The sequence below is a fragment of the Lontra canadensis genome, unplaced genomic scaffold (assembly GCF_010015895.1).
Source record: "Lontra canadensis isolate GAN:19392208 unplaced genomic scaffold, GSC_riverotter_1.0 scaffold70, whole genome shotgun sequence".
NCBI classification, from domain to species: Eukaryota; Metazoa; Chordata; class Mammalia; order Carnivora; family Mustelidae; genus Lontra; species Lontra canadensis.
Genome location: NW_022631064.1, coordinates 3,331,499 through 3,356,284, shown reverse-complemented (window position 1 = coordinate 3,356,284; position 24,786 = coordinate 3,331,499). Strand labels below are relative to the sequence as shown.

The following is a 24,786-nucleotide window of genomic DNA, read 5'->3' as shown; positions in this document are numbered from 1 at the left end:
CATGTAAGCAAGAGTCTAACGTGGAGAAAGTTCCAACTCCCTCTGTTCTGTCTCCCCCCTAGAACTGCATACCATTTGAGGATCAGATGGATCAGCACAGACAAAGGTGTTGTTTTACAGCCAAAGGAATCTTGAGCTAAAGTCTCCTGTATTTTTATTGACCTGGGTCTTGGGGGAGAAGGAAGGGGGAAGGTGAGAGAGGAAAAGGATTGAGTACTGAGTCAGATAGATGTAAGAAAAATGTTACCTCCACCTCAGCCACCAAATAAGGAGTTCTTGGCAGAGGCACATGAAGAAGGCCTCAGCCAACGGGCTGCCAGTAAGGAGGTCTTCACATGGAGGCCTAGTGGAGGCTCTTAGGCTAGGAACACAGACATACCTAAGAATGTGGTTGGCCAGAGGGAACTTGAGCCCTTGACTGTAACTCCCTTCAGGGACCATAGTCCATTAGCTGTGTACCAGGTCCGGTTGGGGAGGTCAGCTTCTGTCATGGGGCATACCAGGTAAAGCATATAATACCTATGGTCAGGCCTGAAAAATCAGTTAAAAGATGAGGTTTGGAGCAGGAATCCTTGGTCTTTATCACAAATGCATGAGTATGTTCGTAAAAACACTGTTCATGGTGTTCTTCATTGAAACTGAAGGCCTGTTGTGAAAACACACTCACAAACAACAGCAAGCCTGGTTTTTTTTTTCCTTTTTGTATGTGGGTGTGCGGATTGGCTGAAGCAGTTCTCCTTGCTGTGGGTCATCTAGTCCAGCTCTTTCTCAGGCTGCAGGTAGAATTTACTCTGCTCCACGTGTCTATTTCTGGGCTACAAAGGGACAAGTATGAACATACAGATCCTCTTAAGCCTAGATTTGAAACTGACATATCGTAACTTCTATCCACATTCTTTGGCTAAAATAAGTCATTTTATTAAATATAGCTAGCGACAATTCATATGTCTTTATCTGTATGAGTTTCTATGGTGGGTTGGGCGCATATTTCAGACTTGTTAGGCCCTCACCCGTAAATTTTCTGAAAGTCCTATTGTCCAGCTGCAAGTATCTACTAAGCGTCACATTATTACTTTCAGAGATTGTTAGGAACAGGCATGACAGTCACACCCAGAGGCTTAATGTCAATATCTTGGATTTGGCCTTTCCTGCCAGTGTGTCTGTGTTAGCTCCTTTGATATGGTGAGAAACACTTTCATTTCCGACCCTGAAAGTACTGGAACGTATGTACTTCTCTCTATGCCTGTGGCTGCTCCTTTCTGAGCTCAGTTCTTTCCTCTAGAACCTAGTCAAATGCAGCCAGTAACAATCACCCCATTCGACACTGGAACTTCCTCACTCATTGTTACAAATTTATCAGCTACATTTTTTGTCTTCCATGTTATGTCAGATGACAGTTTGCCAAATGTTTGCCACTGTATAACTCAGGTCGCCATTTTCGCCGCTCCTGGAACATTCTTTGGCACCCACCACCCAGCCCCCAAATCAATGCCACATCATTTATAGCAGTGTTCACTTATCATTATCAATTTCTGTACCTGACGGCTTTAGCTACTGTATAAAGAACCACAAACATTTAATGACTTGCAATAATATACGTTATTTTTTTGCTGATGGTTTCTGTGGATCAGCTGGAGCAGATGTGCTTCAGGCTGCATTTCTGTGTTTGTCTGGAGCATATTGGACTCACTTGAGTCCACATGTCTCAGGCCCAGTGATTATCTGGGCATATTCTTTTCAAAGCAGATACTGGAAATTTCCATGGGGAGAGGGGAAATACCTAAGTTCTAGGTTTATAACAGGCACACTCTCATGTATACCCACATTCCTTTGGTCAAAGCATCTCATACGGCTAAGCTCAGCATCAGTGGAGTGGGAATCTGTACTCCACTCATGAAGGCAGACGAGAGTGGAATAAGGATTTGCTGACTAATAATCTACCATAGTGTGATATCAGAGTATAAACCAAAAGCATTTGCTGTTTTTCGAGTACCTACAGCTCAAAATATTGAGGCGGCATATTTTAGGGTGGCATTTACTATAACCCCTCATAATGAGAATAGATTTTTTTAATTTTTTTTCTAAAGATTTTATTTATTAATTTATTTGACAGAGAGAGAGAGAGAGAGAGAGAGATCACAAGTAGTCAGAGAGGCAGGCAGAGAGAGGGGGGAAGCAGGCTCCCTGCTGAGCAGAGAGCCCGATGTCGGGCTTGATCCCAGGACCCTGAGATCATGACCCCAGCCGAAGGCAGCGGCTTAACCCACTGAGCCACCCAGGTGCCCCATGAGAATAGATTTTTAAAAATAACTTGAGAAAATAGCTAAAAGAATCTACCAGGAGGGGTAAAGGTTGCAGAAGAATTAAATTTGCTCAGGTAATCCAAGAGAATTAAGAGAAAAGAAAAACAGAGGAGGAAGGATAAGTGTAAACTATTATAAATAAGCAATGTTAAAAGAAAGTGGAGAGGGAAGAACCTCCTGGGAAGGAATATAAATCAGAGTGAATTTTTATAGTAAAAATAAAAGTAAGGCATTTAAAACTAAAGCATTAAAAATAAATCTTGAATGGGAGGAGAATCAAGGGGCAGAGCTGGTTTCTTGCTGCCCTCCATTACTTGGGCCTAGCTACTTGAGTATTCTTTGAAAACCTGTGAAGGTACAAAACTAAAGTTTTCAACAGAAAATCACAAGTGAGCATGGTCAACCCATCCACTAGTGGACTTTTGCACACACCCAGAAACACAAAACAGCAATCAAATTCATTTTTAAATCAGTCTTTGGCATTTATTTTATTGGAGTTATTTTGCTATTTTTAGCATCCTATGCTCTTTGAGCATAGAAATAGTTTCTTATTTTTAAGAGTAAATATTTCACTTAGAACTATAGCAGATATTTAAATGACTTGAACAGCTGAATTGTATTTGCATATTATTTCTATATTGCTGAAAGAGTCTTGTAAATGAATTCAGCACCATGGTGTTAGGGGACTAGAAAAAGAAACTTGGGAACCAATAGATTATTATCAAGGTAAAGGTACATATTCCCCAGGTGGCAAATTCTACCTATTCTAGCTTTTATTATCCTTAGGATAGTGTTCTATTTATTTCATGAGTGCAGAAGTTTTAATTGGATATGTCATGTTTCAAAGACAAAAGAAATGCCTAATTCACTCTAACAAACTTGTTAGTCACTGTTTATACCAAGAGGATTTCTACTCTACAGAGAATAATATTGTTTTCTTTTTCCTTTGTTGATATATCAAAGTTTTACACTGACCTACAGCAGCCAAGCATACTTTAAAGAAAAATCACCTCAGTCTAGCACAGATATGTATCCTTTTAGCTTTATGTATTCGTTTTTGCCCTTCTTTTGATTCCTTAAGAAATGCTGTATCCTAAAACTAATTCAGTAAGAAAATACTAAATTTGTCACAATAATTTATTTGATTAGAAGACATTTATTTATAACTTTTAATGTATTTAAATTTTACTAGTATTAACTGAAATTTTATGATTTTTTTTTCCTTTAATTTTGATATGTTGCTTGTATATTTTTGCTTGGTTGAAAAGGTTTTGGTAGTCACTGGCATGGTCAGTATAGGAATTACTTACAGAAACAATTTCAGCTCTTATCTGGGTTTCTATGTGTTGTAAAGTGACAATTTTTCTGGAAATGTGATTTTCATGGTTTACTCTGCCTGGTGCATGAGCTTTTACATGAAAAAAAGGTGGTGGTAGGGGCTGTTACAGTTTCAATCCACCCTAATTCGGTTAGTGTTTGCTTTGTTCAGCAATCACTCTGATCCTCCTGGCAGGGAACAAGATCCAGAGAACAAAACTAGTAGTGACTGTATAGATAAGAAGGCAGTGAATTCTGCTTTTAAGGCAAAGGGGGAATAGTCTACAAAAGAATGAAAATAGGAATAAAAGTATAGCATTGTTATCCTGAAGATCTGTTGTACCTTTGAAAATCTTACACTCAGAAAAAAAAAAAAGACACTACAAAGGTACATAATTATGTGATTGAAAATGTTGGAAAAGGTCACCATTTAGTTCTCAGCCAAATAGTCAGCAATAAAATAGACTAGATTATTCATAATTGAGAAACTTAGAACCCTTTCCCTTAAAATGACAGGCCAGTTTTTCAGCAGTATATGAAGTACCATAATATATTATTTATTCTCTCACAGAACAACTCTGTAGATACGGTGAAGATGATGGGGTCAAGAAGAGTACTCCAGAGAAGAATGGGAAAGAAATGTCGGAGCAGACATTGCAAAAGGTAGTCTAATCTTTAAGATATTGAGCTGAGGAAGTTAAATCTGAATTTTAACATAAAGGATTGTATTTTAAAACGAAGTCTCATGAACTTAAACCTTGTGTGAATCCTTAATTTAAATTCATAATTCAAAATCATTCGCTTGCCAAAACGGGTTAAAAAAAATCAATGTTAGTGAAATAAATGTGGAAAACACTTGTGCTTCTGTTGACATAGATTAAAAATATCTTCAGAGATGAAATGAAGAACATGACAATGGAAATTATAAAAATTTATACTATATGTGCTTATTAGTTATAAATTAACAGTTTCACTTTAAAATGGGACATGATGAGACTCTTATACTTCAAAAAGCATATAGATTTGCCATATTTGAACTATTAAAACTGAGCATAGTTTTAGCTTCAGCGAAGTAAAATGATAATATGTTTGTAATTTAATTTTAAACTTGCAAATATACATGACTTATCTCATTTTAGATAGAAACTTATGCCCATATAATTTAGGATCACTCTCCCTGTTTTAACAGAACTACTCATATAAACCCTGCAGTCACTTTATATCATCCCATAATTAATAATAAGATGTTCTTTAAAAATCTTAACATCTATCTTTATAATTTTATACTTAATTCATATTTTTTATATGTAAATACAAGACCCATTAAGTTGACTTGATTTCATTTTAGCACTCGTTATTATTCTTATAAAGAAAATATTTTTTAAGGTTTATCCTATGCCTGGTTATCATTTGCTATACTGGATACTCAGATAACGTTGGAAATACATAAATATATAAACATATATAAACAAAAATATTAATGTGACTACTTATATTTCTTGCATCTGTGACTTGACTTATAGGAAATCTAGTGACTTACAACAGATGATGTCATCTCTTCTACTTCTAACACTTGCCCAACGTCAGGTAACAAAGGCTGTCATCTCATTATTACTGAATAACACATAACAGGTTAATACAACTTACAGAATAAGAAATACAGTCATTTATCTTAAGGCAAAATGAGTAATTGAACTAATATATGCATTATCAGCTGGAATGTCAAACAGTTCACATTAGCTTATTTTCTTTGTTTCACAGTGACATTTTTGTTTGCTGGGGTTTCTATAATTTTTCTCTCTATGACTACATAATACCATACTACTACCTACTATTTCCTTAGGGTAGAAATCCTAAAGAAATCCATTATTTCATTCCAGCTGCCATAAATGGCTACTACCATAGTCCTGAAAAGCCAAGAGGAATTATTTGCATTGGACTATCACTAATTTGTCACTTTTAAAAAATATTAACCAATGCAGTTGTACAAGTCCTGATTTAACCTTTTTAAGTTGGGTTTCCTCATTTTAAAAGGATGTATTGTAAAACTCATTCAAAATAGGTTTAAAAGATAGCAACAACATGAAAACAATGTTTATATAGTAGAAATAAAACATACAAAATTATTTCTAATAATATATTAACATTTCACACTGTTATGGCATGAATGGTATGAATTGAGTTCCCCCTCACCCAGTTTTATTATGTCAAAGTCCCAATTCCCAGTATCTTCAGAATGTGACAGTATTTGGAGATGAGGTCTTCAAAGAGTTCATTAAGTTAAAATGAGATTGTTGGGGTTTAAACTACCCACTCTCTGGTATTTTCTGAGGCAGCACTAGCAAACTATTACAGACAGTTTGCAAAGTCAAGTGTTTTATTTCAGTTTTGAAAGGGGCCATCTTTTTTGGTAAATTATTTAAACGATCAGTACTGGAGGAAAAGTATGCACTTGAGTTGACTTACAGAAAAACCAAATGCCTTTTAAAAAAATCCCTTGACTTTCTTTCTCAAATATATATTGAAATTTTGCTTTTTGTTTCTGGAGGCTTAACATCAGTTTAACAGTAATTTTTAAGAGTATACCTTGAATGACATCTTAAAGATCTTTTATTTTTATTTATTTGACAGAGAGATTACAAGTAGGCAAAGAGGCAGGCGGAGGTGGGGGGGAGGCGGGTCCCCACTGAGCAGAGAGCCCGATGCTGGGCTCGATCCCATTACCCTGAGATCATGACCTGAGCCCAAGGCAGAGGCTTAACCCACTGGCTTTCCTTTTCTCAAGTTTTTAGAAGTAGTAGTAGCGCCTGGGTGACTCAGTCATTGAGCATCTGCCTTTAGCTCAGGTCATGATCCCAGGGTCCTGAAAATGAGCCCTGAATCAGGCTTTCTGCTCAGTGACGTAGCCCTGTCACTCTCCCTCTGTGCTGGCTTGCTTTCTCTCTCTTGAATAAATAAAATCTTAAAAAAAAAAAAAAAAAGTAGTAGTGTCTCTGTTTTGTTACTTTTCCTCCATTTTCAACTTAAGTACAAATAATTTTGACCAGTTTTTACGATTAAACATGGATTCATATTAGGCAGTTAACAGACTTAAACATTTTAAATGTAACAGTCTTTAAACAGACATTTTTCCAGTGGTACATAAAATTTTTGTGGGTTGCATCCAAACTTCAATGGATTTTAGGGGCACCTGCGTGGCTCAGTGGGTTAAAGCCTCTGCTTTCAGCTTAGGTCATGATCCCAGGTCCCTGGGATCGAGCCTTGCATCAGGCTCTCTGCTCAGCAGGCAGCCTGCTCCCCGCCCCCCCGCCTGCCTCTTGTGATCTCTGTCTGTCAAATAAATAAACAATAAGATCTTAAAAATAAATAAATAAATAAATGGATTTTAGTCAAAAGAAAAAGATAATCCTAATTTCCAGAATTGAAATCTCATATTCAAGATGTTTGTTACATTTGTTTTTAACATGTTGATTTACTGGCTAATTCAGCAATATTTAGTGTAAGTAATTATATTTCAGCTAAAGTAATTTTATTAAGTGGCTGTTGTGATTAATAATAATAGAGACAATAATGATGATGGTGATGGTGATGATAAACTGTTTCGACCTGGCTGTCTACCAGGAACTGTTGTGTGTGATCATATTTAATACTTAAAATCTGCAAGATAAATATTACTATTCCCATTTCACAAATGAGGGAACTTTAAAATAGGTTAAATATTTTACCAGGTTAAGATAAACTGAACTGGAAGTAAGATAGAGACCAGAACAAAATTTAATTTCCCCAAGACCACACTGTTCCTTAAATACTTTTATATCAGCACTGTCAAAATCAATTTTTAAAAAAAAAGGTAATTTCTTATTTGCACAAGATAGATTTAAAAAAATACAGTCTTTCTGCTTACTCCATCATGGAATCTAACATGCTAAAATATTTAAAAATATACACATGAAAAGTATATTGTTGTTTGTAGTTATTAAAACCACTAAGAAACTGCAGAGTTTGTAAAAAAAAAAAGTGATACTCCTTATTTTGTAGTATTTTTTACTAAATAGAGAATAAAATTTGGCATAGAATGATTTTGAAAAAGTAAACGGTTTTCAGCCACAGTTCATGTGTTCTTGAACACTTATTTTTCGTCACATTATCCAGCTCTTCAATAAAGTATTTGCACTGTAAAGGACCAATAGAATTTCTCTTACAGAAGTACACAGAGGTCTGTAATAGTCTGGTACAAACTCTTCCATATACCTCTGTTCCGGCTCATGAGTAAGCCTTATAAAGAAACAGGTCTAACAGTAGGTGAATATATCATACTATGGAATCACAAATTTAAATTAGATGAGATCTTTAATATTTGTTTTGGGAAATATCCATGTCCTGAATCAGGATAACCTATCAGTGAAGCTTACTGAATTAAATGAAGGAGGCTGACCTCACAAGAAGAATAGGGGGGTGTAGAAGGATAGATAAATCAGAAATGACTGAAAATTATATCTAGGAAACAACTTATATCTTCATCACCATAACTCAGTCCAGTAAGTTTCATCTTGTAGATTTCTGGAATATTTTAAGTTAATGGTTGTCAGTACATCAAGTATGTTTGTCCTTTGAAGAATTGTTTTAAAAGTAAAAATTAGTCCATATGATGTTCCAATCATTTAGGTTTCTTGCTTGACCCCAGTTCTTTGTTCATCTCCATGCGTATCTGGGTAACTCTTCCCATATGGCTTGTAGAATAGTGGGAGGGGCACAAAATCTTAAATTTGAATCCCATTTTGAAGCAGGAAATGTTTACCTCTCTGCATTACTTAAGTTTTCAGAGTCTCTATTTTCTTCTCTGGGAAGATAATTATTGGCTCTACCCACTTCACATGGTTTTGAGATGATCAGAAGAGATCATCTTTATGAAACCATCTTGTAAATGGTAAACTGTACTTTACAAACAATAGTGATTATTTTTCAAGATTTCAATTGAAATCAACTCCTCCTTGAAATTTTCATACTCATGGCTTAGAATTAATTGCTCTGTCCTTTTGCCCAGACTTCTGGCACTTAGATCCTGTCCTTTATCAGATTTATTTCTGCAAGTGCCTTTCTTTCCAAATAGTTTTTGAAATTTTTTAAGGTCAAAAATTGTATGTTTTCATTTCTGTGTCCTACAGTGTGAACAATGCTTATTGAAATAAGTGAATGCAATCTTGGAATAATTTTAAGTTGTTAGACTTTTTCTCAGTAAATGTTTCTTTATTATATAAACTAAGGACCTCATGACTACTAAAATTACATTTTTCTAATTTAGAATAAAGCAGCCTTGGTAGATTATATTTTATATACGTAATCTTTTTTTCATGTGATTGTTAGATATTGAAGAAAATTGTTATTAATAAAATTTTTCTGTGCATCTATTTTTAGACTTTTTGTATAAGTTGCTTTTCTCTAAAAATATTTCTCACAATAAATAGACTATATAGCCAAAGCACTTACCTCAGAAAACTCTGCAAAGTTTATTAGCATACTTAGTTCTGTATCACTTTGTGTAGAATTTTAACTTCTTTTACCATCTGTCCTTTATTCAACAGATGTATTATTGCATTTTGTAATGTATTTATCTACACCACCTTAGATTTATTTAGAAATTGAGCGCTTTAGATTTATTTTGTCCTTGTGCTAAGTATAATTTTACTTTCATAAATTAGAAATGATAAAAAAAAGTATACAGCAGATTATGGTTTTGGGCTTTTAAAAGAATAAATTAAATTCTTCTGTTTAGGTTATTGAATTGGAAGATCGGCTAAAATCCTATGAGAAAGGGTCAAGAAAAATAAAAGAAGGGAATAAAAAATTAATGAAAGAAAATGACTTCCTGAAATCCCTCTTAAAACAGCAACAAGAAGATTCAGAGGGCAGAGAAAAAGAACTAGAACAGCTGCAAAGGGGGAGTAAAGAAGTAGAAAAAGATAAAGCTGAACTTCAGGTAAAAATCGGTGAGCTGGAGAGAGAAGTCACTTCCCTAAGGAGACAAGTGGCTGAAGCTAATGGATTGAGAAATGAAAATGAAGAACAGATGAATTCAGTGGAGAAATTGCAGCATTCAGCAAACAAAGCTAAATCTGAGATGGCCGCCACCGAAGTGAGGTCTGGACAATATGATTGTAAGACAACAACGACCAAGGTTAAATTGAAAGCCTCGAAGAAAAAGGGCTCTGTGGGTCGTTACCACACTGTTCTCAATCACTCCATCAAGGTTATGAGCAGTGTGTTTGAGAACCTCAACAAGGACGGCTGGGAGGATATGAGTGAGAGCGGGTAAGGCTCTCATTAACTTAGCTCTGTGGTGGGGACACTGTGCATATGTAAAGCACCAGCAAATGGAGATTGAATTTCAACTACTGTCGATTTGGTATTCAGAAAAAATACTGTCAGATCCTTTGAAATATCTTGGGAGGTCTTGTTCTGAGCTTATTGACTGAAATTTGCATGCAAAATTAGCCACAACTGCATGAGTATTTGAATAGGTGCCAGGAAACCCAAAAGAAGGCAATGCTTGATTTCTTCCAGTGATGCTATTTTCATGCAGTCATGAGGCTTGAAATTGACAGTTTGGCAGGTTGATTTAATTTGCTGGCCCTTTGCATATTCACCACTGACAGCTAAGGATTCCCAGGCAAGCCTACTAAGTCGGTTTAGTTATCTTGTGACATGCCAACCTGGGAGGAGAAACGTTTTTCCCCCTTAATTTAGTTAGATAAATTTTGAATGACCCATTTCAGCTTGTTACCAGATGTCTACAAGCTGTTTAACATCCTTTAAATTAAGAACCATCTTCACTAATTATTTCATGTATGTATTTATGCAAAGTCATTGTACTAATTTTAATTGAATGGTGGTTAAAAATTAGTTCTTTAAAGGTAAAGCTCTATAAATTCCTAGCCCTAAGTTATATAACACCTAGTGAATAGCAGCAGGGGAATAGTAAAAATCTATAATACTTCTTTTCCTTAACCCTGGCTATACAGTCGTATACATACTTGAAGCACATCGGTAAAACCACAAAGGCAAATGGATAGTAGAACACATCTTTTGTGGAAAGTTTACTGTTGCCAGAATTGCTAACAATTTGAACAATTTTCCATAATTCTGTCTTGTTTTATAATGGCATGTATTTTCCCAAGTTTTTTGTTTTTTTTTTTTGTTGTTGTTTTGTTTTTAATCCCCCAAAGAGAATTGTTTTAGATTTGAGATATCCCTAGATAGTGTAGGGGTCGAAGAGTTTTCCTTTCTTCGAGGTTCCTTGACTGGTTTAATAATGAAATTGATATAAGACAGATTAACAGGAGGAAAACAAACAGAAGTTCAATAACGTGCATACCTCCTTCCTACATGGGAGAGACCCAAGAAAACTGAGTAAGTCCTCCAAATGGCCAAAATCTTCTCCTTAAATACCGTTTTCAGATGAAGACAAAAGAAGATGGGGTCAGAGAGTCAGTTATGGGAGGTTATCAGGAAAAGTACAGTAAATAAGGGGGAAGATTGTTATGCAGATTTAAGTCATTGTCTTCTTCATGACAAGAATTTTTAGAAACTTAGTGTCATCCATTTCTTCCTGGTACAAGGAAGGCAACACACTCGCAATTGGAGATTTTCCTTATACATGTAAATGTCTCTTATAAAAAGGTAACGTCTGCTTGATTTCCAGAACTTGTTCTGCGTTTGCAGTTTCTTAATGGTAGTTCTTATGCCCAAGAGACATATTTTGGGTTGGCAAGCTCTCTTCCCCTGTAATCCCACCTTTGAAACTTACCCGAGAAGTTTCACAGGCCAGAGGCTAAGCTGATAGATTGCTCTGGATCTCAAGGAACCAGTCTCTGTTCTGAGGATAGGTCAGTTTAGTTAAACAGTTGTGTATTATTTTAGGAGGTTGGTCTTACAGGTGGGCTCCCAAAGTTAGACCTATTTTGTGTGAAAAATCAGTCATTTAAAGAGGCATTCCTGTGGAAGCAAAATTAAAATGAAAGTTAATGATTAGAGCAGACTATAAACCCAGCCTGAGTCCTGAGGTCAGCCAATAGAAAGAAGCCATTTCTAGGCAGAGGAGCTGAAGCATCTTCTGCAGTTTAAATAAGTCTGATGATGTCATTGGTTGTTTAGTTGCCCACACAGCAACAGGCATGAAGATTATCAAAACACGAGCTTTTGTGGTGGTTTCTTTGATGTTTGTATCAAGTGACCTAGCTTTAGTTTGCAGGACTTATGGAGGAAAGGCAGCTTTAGATCACAGTGATTCCAAGTCAAAAGTATAAACATTAATTTGGAGAGTCATAGCCAAATATTTGAGGAAACCAGAAGAATTCAGGATTCAGTACAGTTTATAGACAAACAATGAACCCTTGAGACAATTAATAAGAACTAGAATCTAATACCCACAAAGGTAGGTTATTGAAATATAATTAAGCTCTTTCAAATCACCCTAATTTCCACTAAAGGTATCCAAAATAAGCCCAGTTTCAATAAACTTGGCTTGATTATTTACATAAGTCCAGCAAAGAATAGTGGTTGACCACATAGGCTCTTCTTAAATCTGCTTTACTGGAATTTTTCATAAGGAGTTTCAGATTGAAATTTCAAAGCTTCTCGAGACCAAGATGCCAGTCCAATGATTTGCCACCAGACATGCCTGCACTAGCTGTAGATTTGGGTAAATTTCTCTCTTCTTGAGGTCCCCAAAATGTCCTGAGGTTTCTTCACCTGCCAAGAAGTGACCTTCCTTACCAGGAAAAGCTGCTGAGGTACCAGGCTGTTTTCCCAAAGAGTTTTATTGGTTCCATAAAGTCATCTTAGTTTCTGAAAACTGTCTGGTCATATCTGAGTCTATGCAAGCTTCTCTCAAATAGGACATGCCAGTCAAAACCTTGGTAATAAATACCCAATATTCCCAATTCTGTTATGTTACAAGAGAACAGATTCTTGCTGAACTTATGCAAAAAAAAAAAAAAAAAAAAAAAGATTTCCATGAAAATATAAGAATATTTACTAAGAGTTTCCAAATTCTGGAGGGATTACCTAGAGAGAAAAAGATAAATGTTTCCATTTGTTTGCAAAAGGCACATTTTACCAAATTGTAAGTCATTGTTAGTTTAAGAGAAGAGGTTTTCTTAAATCTAGAAGAATAAAACATTAAAAACATTAATGATAGAACAAAGTCACAAAAATTATAATCATTCTCATCAGTTCATTAAGTCCCATGTTACTAATTTTTATTCTGCTTGAATCAGTTTTTCTATTAGTTCTGGAAACTCTTACCCAGTTCAGTTTTATGATCTTAAAGTTATAAGAAATGGGTATTTTAGAATATTTTCCATGAGTCTTCTTGGAGATTAAGCATTTTCCAAATATTACTGCAAAAGTTTAAGAGTAAGGGCACCTGGATGGCTCAGTTAGCTATGCGTTCAACTCTTGTGTGTGTGTATGTGTGTTCAGCTCTTGATTTCAGCTTAGGTCATGATCTCATGGTCAAGACATCAGGCTCTTCACTGGGCATGGAGCCTCCCTTAAGATTCTCTCTCCCTCTTCCTCTACCCCTCCCCCTTTCCATAAGCTTGTGGTCACTCTCTCTTTAAAAACAAACAAACAAACAAAAAAACTATTAAAATTTCAAAGTAAAACAAGAACTGTGTAAAATGACAGAGTTAAAAACGGCCATGGTTAACCATCTGCTGAGAGTTCATTACAATGCAACTGACAAGGAAATGTTGTTATTTCTGTGGTATTCGTACTTCAGGATAATAACTAGAACTATAAGTGATAACATTATACTAGGACAAGTCAGATTTTAGGAATTTCATGCAAATTCCAGAACACTTAAATTGATACTTTTATCTACAAAAATATAATCAAATAAGTTTAACATCACATTTTTGACAATATTTCTCATGTAACTTAATGAACTAAATCAATCTAATTAGGTTAGTAACTTTTGAGATGTTCCAGGGATCATGTTTAATATCCTAGAATTTCTTCTGGGTCAGAGACTTCATTTAGAATTTGATTTTGGGAAGTTTGTCAAAAATATCGAAAGGTTTTGGACAGTTGACTAAATAGGATCATAGTTTACCATGAGCTAATACTTAGTTACCTATTTGACCAACACTATAAAGACTTCACAGGCAAATACAGAAGCTTACACAGTGCTCATCAAAACTTAGCCATTTTTATATCTAAAGGACTAGTTTTACATAAGTAATAAAAAACTTGATTATAAAAATAATGAAGCACAGGGAATTATTTTGATTAAAAAAAACCACAAAATCTTTGCTTTCAGGGTACATTATTTTAAAAGGTAAAGAACATTTCATTGTCTCTTACCAAGAATACACCAATAGTCAGAAAATGTTGTCCTTTCACCAGAGACAAAATCAAACTGAAAAGTTATAGTAGCTTACTTCTGATATTAAAGTTCACTCAATGAAATTAATTCCAATCTTAGCCAGTCCTAACCATGCATTAGTTCCTTTCTAAAGATTCCCTTCCACAAACTTTCTACAAGTTTCAGGTTTGTCCTGTTTTTCTTCTTTCCCATTTATAATTAATCGGTTTTACTTTGGGACATACTTTATTTCCTTCAACAAAATGCATTTCTATTCCATATACCTTTTTTTACTGAAAACACACATCCTACTTTTCTTGTATTCAGAAAAGATTATTATTTCTAGTAGTTTTAGTTACATTTACTAATTAGAATTCTTAACCCTTAAAAACCTTAATTTCGGATGCCTGGGTGGCTCAGTTGTTGAGCAACTGCCTTCAGCTCCGATCGTGATCCTGGGGTCCTGGATTGAGTCCCGCATTGGGTTCCCTGCACAGTGGGGAGTCTGCTTCTCTCCCTGATCCTCCACCCGCCTTTGCTCTTTCTCTCTCTCTGTCATTCTCTCTCTCTCAAATAAAATCTTAAAAAAGAACCTTACTTTCTAGTGAGAACTAAGTAAGCAATTGTGCACTGTGTTATACCGGCATTCTTTAGATTGTCAAATTTATAATTATATTCCATAATTTCTACAAACATATGCCCGCCCTTTTTAAAAATAGAGCATTTTTCAGTATGATACAAGACATGCTTACTAACAGATTCAAATAATTGTTTAATTGCTGTGTAATGTGAAGCTGAAAGTAGATAAGCCTATGTTCAGTAATTATTTTATCTTATTTGGAAATGATCTAGATGGTGAATTCTCCACCATTGAATTTAACTTAGCTAAACTTTAAAGTTTCAACTTACCAAAGGTATTTGGAAAACTATGTTTTAAGTACATATACTATAAAATATAATTTCCATTAAAAAGTTTATCTAAACGCTCTTAACCCACTAACATCTGTCTGAATCACTCACTTCCAACAAGTATGTTTAGACTACCCATGAAAACTTCATGAGACATTAGACACAGCCAGCCATCATCCCGTTATTTTTCTTGCTGACAAATTTTGTAAGAGATGCAACATGAAATTACTTGATTAGTAAACCCAGGCAGAATAAAAGTTGTATTTCTGCATTATATTCAATGTTGGTAATGCTAATGTATTAGAGTTTTGATTATACCAATGAACTTAAACTAGTTTTTATTTACCAAAGATTATCCCAGGTCATGTGAACTTGAAACACATTTGGCTCCATTTTTGTTACATTTCTGAGAATTCAGTTTATGTGTATGTTTAATTTTCTTTATGTGAATTAAATAGAGGTCTTTCACAAATTAATTTTGGTAATACCATCTGGAGGCAGAAAAATATCACATATCTACAGTGTACGTATACAGACACACAATGTTAGCTGGGAGACATGTATGATAATGTAAAATTTACTAGTAAAAGAACAGTAGGAATGAGTGAAGTTTCTTTTCAGATGACTTTTTGTTTGTATTTACTAATATTTGTGGAGAAGACGCATGTTTTTTCATTTGCCTAAATTTCAAATGAGCTTTCCCCCTTTTGCTCTCGTTTGATAAGAATTACCTCCATGAAATGTGTTGAATATTTGCATCTCAAAGGTATGGGGAAGGAATGCAGGTTCCTCTAAAAAGAACTTTGGTTTCCTAAGGCCAATATTTACCAGCTTTTTGAAACAAATAGAGAAAGTTTAGGGAATAGTAAAAAGGATTGGTGGACCTTGAATTGTTTCTGGAGCCATACCTATGGTCCTGTAAAGACTAGATATGTAAAACAAGGATAGCTGTCTTCAGTTCCTCAAAGAATTGGGTTGTTGCTAAATGATATCAAAGAACTGTCACAACCATCCAGCTACGTTGAATGTTTTTCTTTCCTTTGGGTACATTTAGCTTAGGAGAAGCCCTAAACAAAACAAAACAAAAACCAAGTCCTATCAGGCAGTGCATATCAGCCTTGTTCATAAATTTAGTCTGACTGGTAGGTTTCCATCTAATTTTCTGCCTTTTTAATCTATCCACTAATCGCAGGAGATAATCCACTTAAAAAACTTTTTTTTTTTAAGATTTTATTTATCTATTTGACAAAGACAGAGATCACAAGTAGGCAGAGAGGCAGGCAGAGAGAGAGGGGGAAGCAGGCTCCCCGCCGAGCAGAGAGCCCGATGTGGGGCTCGATCCCAGGACCCTGAGATCATGACCTGAGCCGAAGGCGCCCCAACTTAAAAAACTTTTGATGATCCTTCCTTAGTTTAATAAATTCTTTAACTTGGCTCTTAGGTCATCCTTTGGCCAAGGAGTGAAAGATAGCTGAGGAGCATTGCCCCCAGTCTTGAGTGGTTATTGTGAAGGTAATAATCTCTTTAGACTGAAAAGGCAGTTCAGACGGAGATTTAGTAAAACATGAGAATTCAGATAAAGAATCATAGAGGGAAGCAGTAGGAATCATACCAGCCTTAACAACTTTTGTTTTAAGCAAAAACAAAATCAAAAGCGAAAATAAAATTGGGTCTTTAGTTTTTCAGTAGCCCAATTTTCCAAATATCCACCCCACTTTTCTTTTTTGATGAGGAACTCCTCCGCAAAGTTTGCATTTTAAAGAATAGCTCTTAGGTCCTACAGATGATGGGGGCAGAAAACTTATATCACAAAGGCATAGAGGAAATAAGTTTTCTCCAAGATGGAGTTTTGGTGGTATATTTGCCTATTATTAGAGGTCCAAGGTAATTTAAATTGTTCTTTTTTTTCTCAAGTGCAGGACAATTCTGTTTCCAGTGCCTCAATATCTACAAGCAGTCTGAGATTGAATAGGTGAGGCCTGAGGATTGGTAAAGATGAGTGACCTCTGAATTGTTTTTAGAACCACATTTCAGGTTTTGTAGAGATTTGCAGAGAGGTGGGGCTGGTTTAAACAAGGGTCCCGGATATCCAAAGGATCTTCTTCAGGGACAGGGAGTTGGAGATAAATAGGTGTGGAGGAGGATAGAATTTATATTAGATATGGATCCTATTTTTTCTTCTGAGTATAATGAATATAATTTCTGTTATTTCATATTGTCAAGGGAGTCTTTAGGGCTAGCTGTTATTTAAGTACAAACCTACTTGGCTCTGTTAGGATTACCTTGATTTTATAAAAATTCCAAAGCTCAGGGGCGCCTGGGTGGCTCAGTGGGTTAAAGCCTCTGCCTTCAGCTCAGGTCATGATCCCAGGGTCCTGGGATTGAGCCCCATGGCGGGCTCTCTGCTCAGCAGGGAGCCTGTTTCCTCCTCTCTCTCTGCCTGCCTCTCTGCGTAGTTGTGATCTCTCTGTCAAATAAATAAATGAAATCTTAAAAAAAAAAAAAAATTCCAAAGCTCAGACTTTGGGATCTCCCAATTGGATGGGGGCCACCAAATGTGGAGCCAAGAATTCATCTGAGGCAGAACAAAAGGGAGAGAAATAATATTGGATACACCTGGAGGGAGTTGTGAGCAGGGCTGTGGAGGAGAGACTGTCTGGCAGTTGGTGGGGAGCTGCAGTTAAATGGGGAAGGTGAGGAAGGATGGGAACATATGGAATTTAACTTTTCTGGTACTGTGTCTGGATGTAGGTCATCCTTGGTCAGCTAGGGCTTATATGGATATTTTGAGGTGGGTCGCCTAATAGGCCTGTTTGTATTCAGCCATGGGGTTGCTGTGGGCCCTTCTACCTTAGTCAGACTTCCATTGTTCAAGTTGAGTGCCTATAAGTGGCCTTTACACAGACCACACCCCAGAACAATTAAATCTTAACTTCTGTGGTGGGATACAAGCTTCACGATTTTTTGAAGCTCTCCAACTAATTCCAATCTGTAGACTAGTTTGGGAACCATTGTTCTAAATGATCATTGGGTCAAGTCCCTTGTCTTCAGGCAGGTAATAAAAACTTAAAAACGGCACCTGGAAAGCCCAGTCACTTAAGTGTCTTCCTTTGGCTCAGGTCATGATCCTGGGGTCCTGGAGTCAAGTTCCGCATCAGGCTCCTTGCTCAGTGGAGAGTCTGCTTATTGCTCTTCCTTTGCACCCCCATCCCCGCTCGTGATCTTTTTCTCTCTCCAATAAATAAAATCTTTAAAAAAATTGATAAAGGTGAGGAAGAAGGACCAAATCTGCATTCCCATTTCTTTTTTACTTTTTCTAAGGTTTTCTTCCTCATTCTCAAAAGCCATTAGAGATAAAATCCTCCTCAGCTTAAAACTCACTAAGCATTTATCTATGTCTTCAAGGAAATTCTAGTTTCAGCTACTAATTATGTCTCAGCCGGTGATCTTTCCACTCTTCATAATAGAAGTGCTGGAGTTTACTCATGTGTGAGTATATATATATACACGAATAAATACATGAAAGCTAAGTAACACAGTCAGTTCTAATTTCATCATATTAGTGCTTGTGCAGATGGTCACAAATTTTGGGAGATGTATCACAGTATCTCTTAAAACATAAGATTGTCATTTAAGTTGCTTAGTGGTGAAACTTGATTTTAAACTGTGACGATTAAGTGTTACATTTCCTGCCTGACGGAACATTCTCAGGAATCACTCAGCTGCAAAAAAATTCTCAAACAATTAGAAATCCCACAGTGGAGCCTCAGGACTTTAGAGCATTCTATTTCTTTTAGCTTTTCATAGTCTGAAATATAAGAAATGTACTTGAAAACTGAGAACAATAGAACCTTGTCCTTTATATATGTATATAAAATACTATATCATATAATTATTAGCTTATTAACATTTATGTATTTATGAATGTTCATTTCTCATAGTTGAACAGCATTATAAAGACATGCTGTCAAATGACAAAAATAATACTATTTTGTAACAAGTTTGAAGTCCTTTATTCAAGAGAAAACAGTCCATGGACTGGGGGAGTACTGTGCCTAGCAAGCTGTGGCACACTCTTCCTAAGGATTTTGGGAAAGAGGGAGTTTTATAGAAGTAATGCAGGGGCACCTGGGTGGCTCAGTTAGTTAAGTATCTGCCTTGGGCTCAGGTCATGATCCTGGAGTCCTGGGATCGAGATCCATGTCGGACTCCGTGCTCAGTGGGAGCCTGCTTCTCCCTCTGCCCCTCTTTCAAATAAATAAATAAAATCTTTAAAAAAAAAAAAGTAGTAGTAGTGCAGAAAACAGGGCATGGTTAGCTTGGAGGTCAGGGATTTTATTTTTATAAGGCCAATATGTCCTGTTGTCTAGGGTAAGGTAAGTTGGCTAAAGTTGTGTTGGAGGGTAGTGATTGGTGTATATTGGGTTTTTTCTTTGATGGTAAGGTATTTACCATAAGGGCAGCAGACTTAATTCAGATTTCTGATGTGGGCCAGGCCACTGGCACAGCCTTCATTCTGTGGGTGTTGTTACAAAAATACATTTTATCAATGCTCATTTAGAGATGAGTGATCATCAGAAAGAGTTGTTAATACCTTGAGAAAGAAAAGCAGGATTTCAGCAAAGCATGTTGGTCAAATTTGTGAATAAAATGATGTTGAAAGGTATAGAAAATACTTTACAAAATTGAATAAAAATCCCCGAAGATAGCAATAGATTGGGAAGATAGAGTAACGCGGAAGACTGCAAGGTCCGTTACTTAGCTGGAAACTGCCAATTGCTCAATGATACAGTGTGAAAAATATAGGACTTTGCAAGAGTATACATACAAATATTGTAGGAGGTTTTAATTAAATCTCGTATGAGTCTACAGTACAATATACATGTCAGAAAAGCTTGCATAATTTTAGTCTGCATCTACCAGGAGTTCTACTAAGGAATTCACATAGTATACTTGGAATATGAAATTGAATTCTGGACATAATGCTCCATGAAGGTAAGGCGGAGCATATTCAAGAGTGACCAGGGTGGAAAAGCATCTCAAAAACACACATAATAGGAATATTTGAATAAGCTAGGGATGTTTTTCTTGAGATGTTTCAAGCATCAAATGACGGTATCCAAATAGTTAAGAGATCATCCATATGGAAAAGGGATTGGACTCATTTGTGTGTTCAACACTTTCATTTTCCTTCCATCAATACCAGCTGTTAACATAATAGAGGTTTTACTTATTTTTCTTGTTATCTGAACCCACCCCATTAGGATGAAAGGTACATAAGGGCAGGGATTTTTATCTCTTTTATTCACTTGCTACTTTGTCCTTTGTGCCTGGAAAAGTGCCTGGCATATAATTGGAGCTTACCAGGCATTTTACAGAATTGAATGGACATAGGAGATGGAACTGGGATCAGCCTCAGAAATTCAGAGATTGTCCCAGACGAAGGGAAAACTTTTCTGTTGGAAATGTTAAAGCTTTCTGCCCTGTCTCAGAAAATTGTAAGTGCTTCCACCCTTGGCATTGTTAAAACATGTGCTTCCTGAGTTAACACTAGGTAGAAATACTACAGAAGTGGTATTACTAGGCATTTGATACTGGGTATTCTAATTTCTTGATGAGATTTTACAATTTTAGAAATTTATTTTTAACATTTAGTTTCTTTTCATCTGGGTGACAAGTAATTATGACATTGAACTATTTTTGAATAGGCTTACTCTTTTTCTTTGATGGATACACTTTTCAAATATGGTACACATAAGGGAATTATAATAAAGAGGACATTTGGTTGTGAAAAAAGCAGGACCCACTGATAAAATATAACATTTATCAGATGAAGAAACATTGTCCAGAGACAGTAAGTAACTGAAAGAGCCACATAGCCAGAACTCAAGTCCCAGGCCAGTGCTTACTTACCGAGTCTGCTAATTTTGCTGCAGTAATAGGTCTCCATTTAAATGATGTTCAAATTTCAATCACCAATGTAGATGTCCCATCAGGCTAAAGAAGTCCTACTTGTACTTACTTATTCATCTTAATAAGTTAGAGGCCATGTATGGAATCCACAGAAATAATAGACTGTACAACATATTTAGACTAATTTTCTTGACATAGAAAACCAATAAATGCTCAGATTAAACTTACAGCTTTATATGCAATATGTGCTATAATGGCATTTGGTCTTGAACTTAAAAGAGGTACATTTAACAACTCTTCTTCCTGAATTTTATGTCCCATTTTTTCTAAAAGCAGTGATTCTGAAGGACAGACCTCTCAAGATTTAGGAACAATTATTGTAGAAACATCCCAGAAGATAAGTCCTATAGAAGATGGAAGAGACCAGAAAGAGGGTGACCAAACGGAAGACAGCCAAATGCAAGGAAAAGAAATGGTACAAATATATTCAAATACAGATGGCAAGACCCCAACGGTATATGACCCAGTGTTACTTAATTATAAGCTATGTTTTTAATTTTATCTTTGCTTTATAACTTAAATTTCATGACCAGTGATTTAATTTGAATCCTTAGAAAATGTTTTTCTTTGAAATATATAGTGGAAATACTCAACTTTTTAATAATTTTTAAGTATCAATTTGTTGTAAACTTTTGTATAGTTGAAAATGGAAATAGATATTATTTTCCTAAATATGAATCTTAAGGTATTTATATCTTAGCCAAAAAAATAGGTGATAATTAGCTTATTAGGTTTTAGATTATGTTACCAAGAACATGATCCCTAAAAGAAAATATCAATAAATTAGACTTAATTAAAATTAAGAAATTTTGGTCTGTGAAAGGCCCTCTTTTGAGGATAAAAAGATATGCCATACACTGGAGGAAGTGTTACATACCGTGTATGTGACAAAGGACCCAGATTTTGAATATTTAAAGATTTTGTCAAAACTCATTGGTAGAAATTCAAATAATCTAGTTAGAAGATGGAGTAAAAAACATGAACAGACATTTCACTGAGAAGATAAATGGAAGGCAAATAAATACACATAAAGATTTCCAACATCGCTAACCATTAGGGAAATGCAGATTAAGACCCTGTTGAGATACATATCTTTTGGAACAGCTAAAATGAAGAGTGAGGATACCAAATGCTGACGAGGATGCGGAGAGAGTGGATCTCACATATAATGCTAGTGTGAATATGAAGTGGTAGGGCAGTCTGGGAAACAGTTGGCAGTTTCTTAAAAAAAAAAAAAAAAAAGGATGAGGTGCCTAGGTGGCTTAGCTGGCTAAACACGTGCTTTTGGCTCAGGTCATGATCCCAGGGTCCTAGGATTGAGTCCCACGTCAGGCTTTGTGCTCAGTGGGGTCTGCTTCTCTCTCTCCCTCTGCTCCTCCCCACTGTTCTCTCTGACAAACTCTTAAAAAAAAAGGGACACCTGAGTGGCTCAGTTAGTTAAGCATCTGCCTTCCCTCTGGTCATGATCCTGGGGTCTTGGAATCATGTACCACGTCGGGCTGCTTCTCCCTTTGCCTACCACTCTGCCTGCTGTCCTCTCTCTCTCTCTCTCTGACAACTAAATAAAATCTTAAAAAAAAAAAAAAAAAGGAACTAATCATACATTTATCATACAACCCAACTATTTGCCTCTTGGACACTTATCCCAGAAAATTTGTGTTTACCCAAAAAACCTGTACATGAATGGGCATAACAACTTTATTTCTAATAGCTGAAAACTGGCAACAACCAGAATTTCCTTCAATAGCTGAATGGTTAAACAGTGATACATCCATTCCATGTAATATTACGCAGTGGGGGAAAAGAGAAAGAGACAGCGTGACAAACTATTGACACACACTATATTCTACATTCTACAATTTCTTATCTTGAGTTGGGGGCTTAGGCCATCTTTCATTGCCTTTTATGTTTTGTGTTGCTATATACGTGAAATTTCAAGTTCAGAAAAGATTATCGATTGTCATATATTTTCCTGGCCACTTTGTTGGTTGCATTTGTCTTTGGATTCCTATTTCTACCTCATTTTGACATCAGAATGTCTTTAACATTTTGCCATGTTAAAAAAAAAAAATACTTTAAGTGTGCTGATCTCAATGTTTAAGATTTTCCTGAACTTCTTTGGGGGCATCTGAGTAGCTTAGTCACTTGAGCGTCAGACTCTTGGTTTTGACTCAGTTATGATCTCATGATGGTGAGCTTCAGGCTCCACACTCAGCTCAGAGTCTGCTTAAGACTCTCTCTCTCTGTCTGTTCCTCTGCCCCTCCGCCCCACTTGTGTGTGTGCTCTCTCTCTCTTTAAATACATAAAATCTTTAAAAAAAATTTTTTCTGAATATCTAGTCAGAAATAATCCTGGAAATGGAAGCCCAGTTATTTTTATTTTAGGTCCAGATAATTTGATACCAAGCCTGATGACTAATATTGGTAATTTGATAGTTTTGTTTGGGACATTTTTATAGTGCTTAGTACATCACTGGCACTTGAATCTTCATAAAACAATGAAACATTTTAAAAAATCTATCTTATATACTGACTCTAAAGAAATTCAAATGAGGTATTTCAAAAATATTTTGAGGAATGAAGTAATACCAGGACTCATTGAAACCATATAGTACTTTATATATTTTCAGTATTTTTCAGTATATATACATATATATGTGCGTGTATGTATGTGTATATATATGTATGTATATATATAGTGATATATAGAGCCATAAGTTATTTAATATTCTTATTTTATTTTTATTGCTTTTATTATATTTCCTCATAGATCTTTAAACTGTCCGTAGGTTAAATTTCTACCACTTTTGGATTGATTTTTGTACTTGTATGTTGTGCCTGCTAGATAAACTTCTTTTTTTTCTAGTTCAACTTTAATGCACATATTATGTTAATTTATGAGTTCTTGGTATCAGTTATAGAATTTTACTGTTTAAATTTTTTAGCTTGCATAGATAAATATATTTTTAGGTAAAGAAATAATATTATTTATTATGTTCATTCACTTGAAGTTATTATTGAGTAATAATCTAATTTTTATAAAACCTTCAAATTTAGAATTATTTTCATTACAAGAATGCCAAAAAAACAACTTTTCAAAAGAAGAATGGTAATATACAAAAGAGTTCACATACAACAATTCCTATCAGAGGTAAGAATGTATATGAAATTAACAATGTCTTTTTAATTTACTGTGTTTTTTAAAAAAATAATACAAACATTATTTTTATAGTTAACAGAGAAAAGTGGAAAAATATAACTGCCCAGAAATCAAGTAGCAATATTATTTTATTACGAGAACGTATTGTATCCTTACAACAACAAAACAGTGTACTTCAGAATGCCAAAAAAACAGCAGAATTGTCTGTCAAAGAACATAAAGAAATCAATGAAAAACTCCTTCAGCAACAGCAAGTATCTGATCAACGATATCAAATAAGCAGACAGACAATAAAGGTAAAGAAACTTTGAAAATTAATACAGAAGTCCCTATTACAAGGGTGGATATTTTGTTTTACATGTGTTGTTCTGTTCATATTTGTGTTTTTTATTGTGGTAAAACTTGGATTTTAAGAATAGGCTTCATAAATGCATTTAGGTTGCCCATTTGCCCATGTCTAAAACTTTGAATTTTTCATTATAAATCAAATTATTAAATAGTAATTGCTGCTGTTCCTCTTTGCAAATACTAGTGTAACATGTGAAGATTTTAACATAAATATCTATTTTAATGTGTTCCTATAACTTATCTATGCTTTTGTTAAACTCAGGTAATTGAGTTTTCTCCAGCAGTTTTTAGATACATTATAACATTGCTGGTTATCATAATTTAATCTTAAAGCAAATGAAAATGAAAGATTTTTCTTTATATTTCTATTCTTAAAGGTATTTGCTTGTATAAAAAATGATTTGTTGAAA

General features: G+C 35.3%; 1 protein-coding gene across 7 annotated transcripts in view; it reads left to right on the top strand.

Annotated features, from left to right (window-relative positions):
- The window catches only part of CNTLN (centlein), a 307,186-nt gene that overhangs the window by 182,514 nt on the left and 99,886 nt on the right, over window positions 1-24,786 (top strand). For 5 of the 7 annotated variants that reach the window (XM_032880530.1, XM_032880532.1, XM_032880534.1 and 2 more), the window contains 5 exons: window positions 4,192-4,283; window positions 9,394-9,929; window positions 21,142-21,322; window positions 23,926-24,019; window positions 24,101-24,324. In XM_032880530.1, coding sequence (XP_032736421.1) covers window positions 4,192-4,283; window positions 9,394-9,929; window positions 21,142-21,322; window positions 23,926-24,019; window positions 24,101-24,324 — 1,127 coding nt within the window. The remainder of the gene's footprint in view (window positions 1-4,191; window positions 4,284-9,393; window positions 9,930-21,141; window positions 21,323-23,925; window positions 24,020-24,100; window positions 24,325-24,786) is intronic. The other 2 variants (XM_032880529.1, XM_032880531.1) reach the window with 2 other exon arrangements.